The sequence below is a fragment of the Copadichromis virginalis genome, linkage group LG3, assembly GCF_057382275.1.
Source record: "Copadichromis virginalis isolate Kocher_CV1m ecotype Utaka linkage group LG3, C_Virginalis_male_GT1.1, whole genome shotgun sequence".
Lineage (NCBI taxonomy): Eukaryota > Metazoa > Chordata > Actinopteri > Cichliformes > Cichlidae > Copadichromis > Copadichromis virginalis.
Window position 1 is genome coordinate 31,655,227 of NC_140620.1, and position 12,878 is coordinate 31,668,104.

The 12,878-nt window shown below is 39.1% G+C and overlaps 1 protein-coding gene across 1 annotated transcript; it reads left to right on the plus strand.

The window, feature by feature from the left end:
• The first annotated feature begins 306 nt into the window (after positions 1–306).
• Positions 307–3,325, plus strand: LOC146714083 (myelin-oligodendrocyte glycoprotein-like). Its single transcript, XM_085450688.1, has 4 exons — positions 307–460; positions 1,760–2,110; positions 2,262–2,342; positions 2,707–3,325. The coding sequence occupies exons 1-4, from the start codon at positions 373–375 to the stop codon at positions 2,841–2,843; spliced, it is 657 nt and encodes a 218-aa protein (XP_085306814.1). The 5' UTR covers positions 307–372; the 3' UTR covers positions 2,844–3,325.
• The last annotated feature ends 9,553 nt before the right edge of the window (positions 3,326–12,878 follow it).

Consider the following 12,878-nt stretch of genomic DNA (forward strand, 5'->3'; position numbering starts at 1 on the left):
CTTTTTACTGTTTACTTTAAACAAGCAGACAGTAATTAATAGGAATTTCCCGTCACTTGACTTGGAGTTTTTCAGGCTTCCTTTACTGTTGCAGAAAACCTCCTGTTTTTCTGGCACTAAAATTCCTGCTAACATTTATGCAATCTTGTGTTGTTATTATTATTATTATTATTATTATTATTATTATTATTATTATTATTATTATTAATGGCACCTGGAAACAGGTAAATACAGGGGGCGGGGGGGGGGGGGGGGGGGGGGGGGGGCTGGGACAGCGCTTTAAAATTGTTGCGAAGTGGGCGGAGGGAGAGAGAGTAGACAGACTGGTATTTATCAGCTGCTGTCAGTCAGCGTCTGTCTCACACACTGTAGATGGATGTAGCAGAGTTTAGGTGCAGTGTGTCTCTCTCAGCTTTAAAGCTCACCTTTATGCTGCTTTTCGCTCTCTCACCTGTTGAAGGTAAGATTGCTCTGCCATATGAGTCCAGTTTTGTTTAAGCTTTAATTCATGTTAGTCGTATTTTTCTAGTGTTTCCGATGCACCTTGAGCGCCTGTCAATGATGCAAATTATTAAACTTGCTTTAGTTACAAATATAATTTGTTGGAGCCAAGTCCAGGCCAATATTTTACTCAGTTACATCATGCCATATTTAAGTATTTGTCATGATCTTTAAGTTTCTATTATAATCTTGATCATTTTATGTTATAATGTAATATGCTGTGCTCCATAAATTAATCCTGCTTTGTTAGTCTGTTGTTGTTGTTGTAAAGTGTTGATAGATGTCGTAAAAGGGGTGTGTATTTGGCCCGGGCGTGGGTAAAAGGTTAGGTAAGCAAGCAGGACGTGGAGCAACAGTTTTTTGATGTTTTTTTTAATGTTATTTTTTGTTGTAACATAAAGGGAATACAAACGGAGCTCCCACCAGAGGCATTTGTTTTGTACCTTTCGATTTGTATGGAAAATAAATGTTTTGCCCCTTTTTTCCTTCGCCTCGTTTTTTGCTACTGGAAGACATCCAAGCGACTTAACAAGAGCACAAGTCAGAAACTTTACGTTCTGCAGAAGCGGCAAAGAAGGACCGAGAGTTGCCGCTATATAATTTAATGGGAGTATTTAAAAACAGTGGCAAACTCAGTGATGATGTAGCAGCAGTCTGTTATACTGGCTGATGTTGCAGATGTTTCACACTGTAAATAAAAGCAGACGCTGTATTCAAGTGTAAATTAGTCTAAAAATACTGCACCAAAAATTGTGCCTTACTCTTCTGTGTAAAGTTATGTTGGGGGTTTAGAAAGGAAGCTCAATTTTTTTTATTATTATGCTATCAGAGTTTAGCTATTTCTTTTCGTATACAGGCCTATATATATTGTGCTCGGAAATAACGGCTAAAATCAAATCTTCTGATATTTCTCATTTCAGATTTCCACAAAGAGGAATCATAAACAAAAAGTGCAACAGATGTTTAAATCATAAATAACTGAGCTGAATCTATTAGTCAGGTTTGAGCATTTCACTATAGAAGTTTCTAGTTTCTGTGTCAGTTTAAAGATTTTTCTTTTCCTGAATCAAGTGGTACAAAGTAAAGTTTGCTCTTAGTCACATTTTATACTAAAAAGTTGGATATAATTTCATGGAAAGTTGTTATTTTCGCACTGGAAAGTTTTAACATCATTAAAGACATTTTTTTGAATTGTAATACTTAACTTGGTTTTCAGCAGGATGTATTTCTTTATTTTCTTTATTTTTCTCCTCCTCAGGTCAGTTACATGTGGTTGGATCTCCTCAGCCTATCGTAGCTGCTCCAGGTGATGATGTCATCCTGCCGTGTCACGTAGAGCCAAAGTTTAACGTGGTGGGACTGACGGTGGAGTGGTCGAGGCCTGATCGTAATATGGAATATGTACATCTATACAGGCACAACAGGGAGATGACTGACATGAAGATCCCATCGTACGTCGGGAGGACGGCGTTGTTCACAGACGGCCTGAGAGAAGGAAACATCTCACTAAGAATCACTAATGTGACACAAGAAGATGAAGGAAGATACAGATGTTTCATCCCAAAGTTAAAGAGTCAAACAAAGTCTTCAATTGTTCATCTGATTGTTGGTGAGTCAGACTGAAAAGATTTTTGTTGTTTGGTTTTAAACTTACTGCGTACTTGGGTTATTTTACCAACAACTTGTTTTTGCTCATTAAAGAATATTTGAATATATTGTAAATAATTTAAAATCTTCTGTTCTGCCAAACTTAAATTCAGCTAAAACTGTGACAACAGAGACACCACTGCATCCTGAAACTCTCCAAACTCCTGATCTGGCAGAAGAGTTTCACAGTAAAGGTGAGAACATGAGGAACAAATCAAGACAGTTAAAAAGCCTTAAAATAACCGGTTTACAGCTGGATCAAAATCATCTTTATGGTGTGGTTTTCTCTCACTAATGGCACCCTCTCTTTGTTGTCCTTAACATGTGCACCTCTTAATTTGAAGCACATACAGGAAGTGAAGTGTACTTTCCTTAAGCAGCTCTGATCTCTTGTCTTTCTGTGAAGCAATACAGCTACCAGTCCTGACCATCAGCAGTGATATCTCAGTAATTCAAACTCATTGTTATGTAACTTATGTGCTTGGTAGTTGGTAATACATGTGACATTCATGTTGTGTCTTACAGTAGATCTCATCTCCGTTTGTTTTTTCCTGGCAGGTGGTTTGTCCCGTCGGAGCCGACTGATCCCATTTGGGGTCAGCGTTTTTTTTATTGTGCTCTGTGTCGCAGTCGCAGGATGTTGGTTCGCTGAGTCAAAGTGTCAAAAAACAGATGTAAAAGACTTGAATCTTTGATTTTATGCATTTGCCTCATGGCTGAAGGATGGAAATGAAGGAAAACTGTGTGTCTGTTCTTTCTTACTCCAGCTTGCGAGTGCCGCTTCATAGGTGACTCTTGGACAAATTGGAAACATTAACAGAGGTGAAAGCATCACCCACTTCACTTAATTTTTTAACAACGTTTCCAGCCTCATGTGGATACGGCGGATCTGCAGCAGGAGCATTTCACAATGTCCTGTAATTTGTTTGGAGTCACGCTGAACCTCTGGTTTAAACAAGACAGTTAACATACAGAAACAACAACAACCATCATTGATGCCAAAGTTGACTTCTGGGATCAAACTTCAAAAGCGTGAAGTGGTCTGCTGTAGAGCATTTCGTGACTGTTTGAGCAAATCTTCTGTCCAAGTTACTTTCATGTGAGGAAACCTGTACAAGGACACAGAGAAGCATTTAGGACGACGTTCTTTTCTGTGTTTTGTTTTGCTGTAGTGGTATCAAGTAAAGTTTTCTATTTTTAGTTTTAAAGCTATTTTTAGATTTAAACATTTTAGTATATTTTTAGTGTTAGATGTTTTTTTTTAATCTAGTGAGCTTTAAAATGCCCTTCAGTCACTTTACAGTCATAACTAAAGTGCTTTGAGCAGGTGTAGAATATTTAGCTGATTTAGAGTTTAGAAATGTGTTATCATAGAATGTAGAACTGTTGTAGAGACACTGATACTGCCCTCAATATAATAAAGGCTGATTGTGTCGTGAATTTAGGAGTAGATTGTAGGAGACCCCTCCCCCACTTGAGCTGTGAAAGTAAAACAGAGAAGAGTTAATGCTGAGTGGAAATTCCCCAGAGGATGTTTTTGGGTGGGGATCTCAACATTTGTAACTGGATAACTGTGGTCTGGAAGGGAGAGGGGTTTTATGACCTCTAGGGAGTCACCTACACCCACAGTGTTTTAACAGTCACGCACACACATCCACACGCACACTCACTCATGTGTACACACATACACACAGGTATGCGCACACAGGCACACACGAGCACTCACATAGACACATGGGAACGCGCACATGTAGGCATTCATGTGCTCGTGCACATAGACACAGACAGAGTTTGGGGCACACCGTAGGGGGTTTTATGATAGGGTCGCCCCTATAAAACTGTGTTTCACAGACAAAGGGGTGAAGATTTTTGCAGAGGGACACCGGCCTCGTCTTCCCTTCTAGAAGTGCATGTTTAAATGAAGATGAGTAAATGAAGATGAATAAAGATGAATAATGGTTTTATGAAAATAACTACTGAGTCCGGTGCCATCTCTGGACGCTCGAGGAATGAAAAGAACCAGGGTAAAACTGATTTCTCAACACAGGGCAGCTGTCTTTGACTAAAATAATAACCAGTGTCATCATAGCTGATTTATGGTAATGCTGTTTTTAAGAGGTTGCATTTTTTTTTAAATTTTATTTAAAAATACAGGTCTTTCAAACATTGCTGTTTCTGATTTATAAAGTATGAACTTTAACGTTTCCTCTCTTTATTCTTATGGCTCAGAAATCAATTTGTGTTGCAATTTAAAAAAAATTAACTGCAGTTAATTTTAATGTAACAAAACCTTGATGCACTGAACAACGATGCGCCTTCTTTAGCAGCAGGTTTAGTGACGGCACAGATGGGGAATTCCAAAATTATTTAACTGGTTTATTCACTTCTCCTCCAACCTCTGCCAATTTCTTAGAATTGAATCAGGCTTGTATAAACCTGTTTCCAGTCATACGCTTGCCATCAGCATTTAGCTGTAGAATTCAACCTACAACACTGACCTCAAGTAGTAATCTCCATGCCTACACAGTGCTGTTGGCCCTGTGTAGGCACAGCCACTCAGGGCTTGTGTGAGACAAATGTGGGTTTTCCCTATCCACACAGCCTCACAAGTGGAGCCAGTGCAAGTGGAGAACCTGCTTTTTAAACTTGCTATTCAAAGTTCAGAAGTTGAAGTTTCACCACCAGCTTATTTGAATCAATAGCTGATGTTCACCATCCAAAGCTCTGAAACCTGAGCTACCTCTAGAAACTAACACAAAAACACAAGCCTGACCCTGGTTTCTGGTTGTGGTAGTCTTCTTCGGTCTCTCTGGGATGTGAGTGTGTGACAGGCTACGGTTTCTCTTAAAATGTCTTCTAACAACAACTTTTTTACTCAGTTTTTTTTTGGTATATACACCAAAATACCAAAAAAGAACCATTATTACCTCTCACAAGTTGCCATAATAACTACAGTAATTTAAATGTTACACATAAAATTGAAAGGTGAGATAAGTGATAAAGAATTAATTTGTTTTTTTACAAACAGTTCTACCACATAAATCTAACTAACAGCCGACCTGTTACATGTACGATCCCGCGTAACTTGAGAGTTGGTAACCACCGTAAAAACATATATCACTTAGGGGGTATTATCCTTTGTTGAACACAAACCTCAGAGTTCCTTGAAAGCAGCTTGTTGTGAATTGTGGCTCTCATGTTGACATGGATAGTGAAAAGCTCAGTTGCAGTATTTCTCTTTAATGGTTTAGTCTTGCGTCTTCTTGAGGAAATAACAACCAGAACCAAAGACAACAAATGAATAAAAATAAAATAAAAACAATAATATGAGCATTTGCGTAGGTGGCACAGTGACTACAAATCCATCTGTTCAGATATCCAGCAGTTACACACAGATCTCAAGTTTATTTAGGAGCCTTTCTGCTCCCATCAGCTGTCTTTTGGAAGTGTCTTCATGTTATTTTGTCCTGCTGTTGATTGATTAATCAAAGCATCTTACCTCAAGCAAGAACTGACAATGAATGAATTTATTTAAAAAAAATCCATCTCAAAAGCTGTCGGTGATTCCTGGTTTACACCATAATGAGTAATAATATGACACTTTTGGGCAGCACAAAGTGCAAAAGTTTATCAAACACTGAAAACACTGCAAATAATCCAAAAAGTCAACAACTGTCACATTATCTGCTGAAGAAACCTGACTTTTTCATATTTCTTCTGTTTATGGATCAAACTGTAATTATATTCTATATTTACACAAAATTTATCATTTTTTTTCTATTACATGCTCTTTTAGAGGAAGCTTTTATTGTGAAACAAACTACTACTCTAAAAGAGAATAAGTGAGGAACAGAGAGAGCTGGAGAAGAACTATATGACAGGGAAAGAATGGGAAGAGGGAGAAAGACAACCCAAGCAGAGAGCAGATGATGTGAAGATGATGTTGTGGATGATGAAGATGGTGAAAAACGCAGAAATGATTTCAAGAGCTGTACATGTGAAACTAGCGTTTGATCATGTGAGCAGTTATAATTGACTGATATCACTCATCGCATGAGCCTGGACTTAACCACAGAGCATTACACCTCTGAATGGACTGTAATCTGTAGATGTATTGACATGAATGTGGTTTTGCAATAGGAAACATGGGGGTGTAGTTGCCTGTGCTGTCAGCTCTCAGTGTGAAGTTTCTGCGAGGTGCTGTTCTAAAATTCTTTAGAAATCTGTCTTATAAAATGTACTTGTGTAGGTAAAGAACCCAACATTTCTGATCACTTAACAATGCCTCTGACTGGATAGGTGAACCTGCTGCTTCTCTGTGATTCAGTTTTCACTTTGTGTCAGAAGGAAAGAAGAGAGTCATAGCTGCTGACCTACTTGATTCAACTGAAGACGTCAGGTTTTTGTTGACATTTTGATTTTTTTCCCGTTGTGATTAGTTTTCAGTAAATCAAAAGGAGGAACAGGAAAAAAATGAATTTTTATTAACTGAGTGTAGTGGATGTATTTCCACTTTAGAGCTGGAAGTTAGATTAGATTAGATCTTTATTGTCACTGTTATTAGAATAATGAAACACAGTTTGGCATCTCTCCATTGGCACAGAGGACACAGAGGGACAAGAGGCTGATGACTCGTGTTCATCAGTGACTCAGTTTCCTGTCTCTTTCTCATATTGAAGATGCTAAAGTTACTGAAAAAAGGAATTTTGAAAGCATCATCAGGAAAACTGATGATGGCCTGTGTGATTTTGATGCGATGTTTATCTGTTTAGAATTAACACAAAGCACAATAATGTCTGAGTCAAGATTGTTTTCAATGTGTGTCAAAATAGATCATTAAGATACACAAAACACAAAATAAAGTAGGATCACCACAAAACATATAAAATACAGCAAGAATCAGGAGATCTGGTGACTCTTTGACTGATTGCTCTTTTCAAAGAACCAGTAGTTATGTCATTGTCATTTACATCTCTGAAGTGACCACATCTTTTTTTCATGGTTATGTTGACAAGAAAATGGATTGATGCTGCACATTGTAAACTTTGTTCTTAATCTTCTTTTAAGATTAAGAACAATCCTCCCTGTATACGGGAGGAAACAGGACTGGACAACCGTGAATAGGAAGGTTAACAACAAACCTCCAAAACAACTGAATGTGAAACTGCAGAACAGATTTGCTCCACTATCAAAGGACCCTGGATCTATATCGGACAACCATCCATCTAAAAGCAGCGAAATAAGGTCTGAAAATCTGTTGAAAAGTGAAAGGCCACAGGGAGGTCAGAGGAGGAGACGAGAGATTCAGCAGGTTGTTTACACTGAATAAATGGCTTATATCAGCATGTGCTGACCACTCAGTGCACTTTATCGACAACTTTAATATTTTTTGGGAACGCAGGCATCTGTTCAAAGCAAATGGATTTAATTTTAACAAGTCAGGGGTGAAACTGTTCACCTCCAACTTGTTTTATTCCATACGTCATCCATCCGTGCTTGGTGCCAAGGCTGAGATAAACGAGGAGTTATCTCATAAAGAGGAACAAACAGTACTCCAAGTACAGACAAAGCCCAGCAGAAACCTTGAGGAGGAGCTCCATTTGCCCCCACCCGGGAAGAGCCTCAGAAAGGAGAGACATCTAAGGCAAGAAGAGGGGTCCCTATTTGCCTCCAACTCTCTCAACAACACCAACGACCAGGACAAGGGACCACGACCTTCCCCAGTCCCCCAAACCCCTGACAGGCCATCACCCTCCTCCCCCTCCCTTTCTCCCTCCTCCCCACACCTGAAATTCACTGAGGAGATGATGGAGCGGGTCAATGCTGGGCTCAGATCTACCCCCCGTCCCAATCCCTTTTTGTCCCCCATAAACCCCCCACCAGAGCGGCCAAAGGTTCGCCATCGAGCCCCACCCTCAACAGAGCAATCAAAGTCACATTGCCCAGCCTCGCCCCCCTTAGTTCCTCTTCATGCCCTGTCTCCGCAGTCTGATGCGTGATGTGTGAAGGGTCCGGGCTGTGAGGATTATGGCAGTGATGACTTTTCCCAGGAGAAGCTGGGACCCTGTTTACTAGAAGGTTTTAAAATTTCTGTACTTTTAGGTGACAGGAGACATGTGGCCTGGTCAAAACACAGAGAGCTGCACTCTAAAAGATCTTTAAACATAGTAAACATACCTTGTGTGCCACAGACTGCTCCCAAACACGAGGGGACAAGTAATACCTCTAAAACACTTAAGTTGGCTTTATTAAACATTAGATCTCTAGCTGGGAAAACATTTTTAATTAATGATTTAATCACTGAGCACAGCCTTGATTTTATGTTTTTAACTGAAACTTGGTTGGACCAAAGTAACAGTGGAGCTGTTCTCATCGAGACGACCCCTCCTAACTACAGTTTTATCAGTGAGGTCAGGGCGAGCAGGAGAGGAGGAGGGGTTGCTGTCTTATTTAATGAATCATTTCAATGTAAGCAGCTATCTCCTGGAAGTTTTCAGTCTTTTGAATATGTGGCTTTACAGCTGAAGGCCCCATCCAAAGTTGTGTTTCTTAATGTTTACAGGCCTCCCAAATACTGCACAGACTTTTTTAATGACCTCAGTGAACTGCTGTCTGTGATCTGTGTTGATTTTGACTGTGTAATTATTGCTGGGGATTTTAACATTCATGTGGACAACCCTCAGGACAAAGGGACTAAAGACCTGAATAACACTCTGGGCAACTTTGGGCTGACTCAGCATGTAACAGAGGCCACACATAATAGAGGACACACTCTTGACCTACTGATCTCCAAAGGCCTGAGCATTTCAAACATTACTGTGTCTGATGTGGGCCTGTCTGATCATTACTGTGTTTTCTTTGAAAGTAAAATCTCAGCCCACACAAATATATCAACAGCAGTGATCACAAAACGGTGTATAACTGAACACAGTAGTGCAATTTTTAACCAGGTCTTCCCATTAACACCTGACCTGCCCAGAGGGTCAGTCAATGAGCTCGTCAATAGCTTCAATGCTAACATGTTAAATGTAATGGACACTATTGCTCCCATTAAGGTGAAGGTTATCTCTGGAAGGAAAAAGTCTCCATGGAGAAACTCCACACTGGTGAAAAATGAAAAAAGAGAGTGTAGGAAAGCTGAGCGCAGATGGAGAAAAACAAACCTCCAGGTTCATTATGACATTTATAAAGAGAAACTTCACAATTATAATTTACAACTGAGGAATGCAAGGAGGTCCTACTTCTCTGACATCATCACTAAAAACAGCCATAATGCTCGGGTCTTATTTTCTACAGTTGACAGGCTAACAAACCCCCCTGTGTCAGTGGCAGCTGAACTTCATTCGACCATGGCCTGCAATGACTTTGCCAAATTCTTCACTGAAAAAATCCAAAAAATTAGACAAGCAATTGGTACATCAACAGCAGATCCAGGATATGTACTGTGTCCACCAAAAAACTGTTTAAACACCATGAAACAGTTTCAACCTATTAACAGCAAAGACCTGGAGGACATCTTAGGTCAACTGAACTCCTCCTCCTGCTGTTTAGATGTCCTGCCAACAAGTTTTTTCAAAAAGGTCTCAAAGACTTTAGAGTCAGACCTGTTACAGATCGTCAACTTTTCTTTATTATCAGGTGTGTTTCCAGAATCACTAAAAACTGCTGTAATCAAACCTATACTGAAAAAGGACAATCTTGACAAGACACAAATGAACAACTACAGGCCGATCTCAAATCTCCCGTTTTTAAGTAAGATCATTGAAAAAGCAGTTTCTCAACAGCTCAGTTACTTCTTAAAACAGAATAATTGCTACGATGCCTTCCAGTCAGGTTTTAGACAGAACCACAGCACTGAAACCGCTCTGACCAAAGTGTTCAATGACATATGTCTGAATACAGACAGTGGAAAAATGTCAGTCCTAGTTTTACTGGATCTCAGTGCAGCATTTGATACAGTTGACCACAACATATTACTCAAACGACTGGAGAACTGGACAGGTCTTTCAGGAACTGTACTAAACTGGTTCAAAACATACGTAGAAAACAGGAAATACTTTGTATCAATAGGTAACTTCACATCTGAGCAGACAAGTATCACATGTGGAGTTCCCCAAGGTTCCATCTTGGGACCCCTTCTGTTTAACATCTACATGCTCCCACTGGCACAGATTATAAAGAACAACAAAATAAACTATCACAGCTATGCAGATGACACACAAATATATATCACAATGTCACCAGGAGACCGAGGCCCTGTACAGGCTCTTGGTAAATGCATTGAGGAAATCAATGACTGGTTGTGCCACAATTTTCTCCAGCTAAACAAAAACAAAACTGAGGTAATAGTCTTTGGCGCCAAAGAAAAACGATTACAGGTCACCAGAGAACTTCAATCTATACAGCTAAAAACCACAAACCAGGCGAGAAATTTGGGTGTAGTGATGGATGCAGACCTAAACTTAGAAAAACACATTAAGACAATAACAAAGTCAGCTTACTATCACCTCAAGAATATATCAAGGATAAAAGATCTGATGTCTCAACAGGACCTGGAAAAACTAGTCCATGCATTCATCTTTAGTAGGCTTGATTACTGTAACAGCATCTTTACAGGTCTACCTAAAAAATCAGTCAGACAACTACAGCTCATTCAGAACTCTGCTGCTCGAGTCCTCACTAAGACCAAAAAAGTGGACCACATCAGTCCAGCTCTGAGGTCCTTACACTGGCTGCCTGTCCGTCAGAGGATAGACTTTAAAGTTCTGATGCTGGCCTATAAAGCTCTGAATGGTTTAGGACCAAAATACATCAATGACCTCCTGACCCAGTATGAACCATCCAGATCCCTCAGGTCATCTGGATCCGGTCTTTTATCAGTTCCCAGAGTCAGAACCAGACACGGAGAAGCTGCTCCTTATATCTGGAACAAACTCCCAGAAAGCCTCAGATCAGCTGAAACACTCAGTTTATTTAAATCCAGGTTGAAGACTCACCTGTTCTCAGCTGCATTTGAATAAAGCACCAAATCCACACTTTAAGCTTAAATTTCAAAACTTACATTTAACTACTGATTTTATCTATTGTTCTGATTTTATCTGTTTTGATTTTATATACTGTTGTTTGTTTGTTTGTTTGTTTGTTAATTAGTTAGTTAGTTTATTTGCTTGTTTTAATCAATTTTAAATCATGCTTTTTATTTGTTCTTGTTTCTAATGTCTCTGTAAAGCACTTTGAATCACCTTGTTGTTGAATTGTGCTATACAAATAAACTTGCCTTGCCTTGCCTTGCCTTAATAAACTTACAAGTTTTTAACTGCACTGGGAAGTTCAGCACCTATGAGGACTTTTTTCTTTTTGTTTTTAATTGCCAGACTTATTCTGAATTTAAATGACCAAACAAATAAATAAATAACTTGATAAAACAAAATGTAAAAACTCACTTCCACAAACTCTCCAGAACATGATCAAAACAATGTGATTTTGTCATTAATGAAATACTACAATCTAACAGCTCACCTGTCACATGTGTGGAAGAACACATTAAAAAAATAAATCCATGTTATTTCAACAGCACTGTCAAGTTTCCTCTGTGTGGTAACGTTCATCCACTTTTTCTTAAACATTTATATTTATGTTTGCTTTTCATATTGACATGAATATTGTGGAGTTAGAGTATTTCTCAAATTTAATTGCTGGCTTTTTAGTTTGTTATTGCCCTCCTACCTGTTGAAGGTAAACTACAATGCATATACACACAGACACACACATTTATGTGTTCCTTTATTTGTAATGGTAGAGGTGGTGGGGTAGTATTTGGTGACTAATCAGCATGGGTGGCTCTAGGCTGCAAAACTTCGTGTTCAGCTCCCCCTCTTTCATGAGTCATTACTCTCACACTCTTCTTTCTGCTACTAAACACTGCTGCTCCTTTACAAAAACAGAGGAGAGGAGAAAGAAGAGGGTCCCAATGCAAAGCACGTAACAATGGTTATTGCAGGCAGCCACTTTAATTTTTATAAAGACCTGATGTTTTTGGGTTTCAGTTGTGTCTCTTCTCTGGGGTTGATTCAGCATGGAAACAATGACATATCCTGGAATATTACGTGGCATCCAGTAATGTCCTCATTTACACACTTGACACTGTTACGATTAAAACAAGTATGCCCAGGACCTGACTGTAGAAGATGATTTGTCTTCTTGTGAAGATGTTCAAACAGGCAGAGACGATTTTAGGATCTGCAGATAAAGCTAATTTGATAATGTTAGCAGTTATTGCTGACTCATATCACTCTGCATGGGTAATCGTGGGCTCTACCACAGAGCAATACGCCTTACCTTTCAGTGACAAGTTTCTGGTTTTTAATCTACCAGCCAACTGTGAAACATGCCTGTTCTCTGTTAAATTGACTTATTTAAAAAAAAAAAAAATAGGTGAATTTTGGGGTATGAGTCATGAAAAAGTTTTTTCAAATATTCCTGTATATCTATTATGTAGGTCATAGGGACAGCAGTCTAAGCAGAGATGCGCACATCTCTACGTGCATGAACAACATCCCCAGATTCAGTTTTCAGTTTTATTTGTCATATGCAAGTTAGCACAGGGTCAACAATGCAATGAAATGTGTTTGACGAGCAGCAGTCACTCAGCAGAATGGTACAGTAGGAGAAAATATAAGAAAATATAAGAAAATAAAATAATAAAAAAATAGAAAAATAGTAAAGAGCAA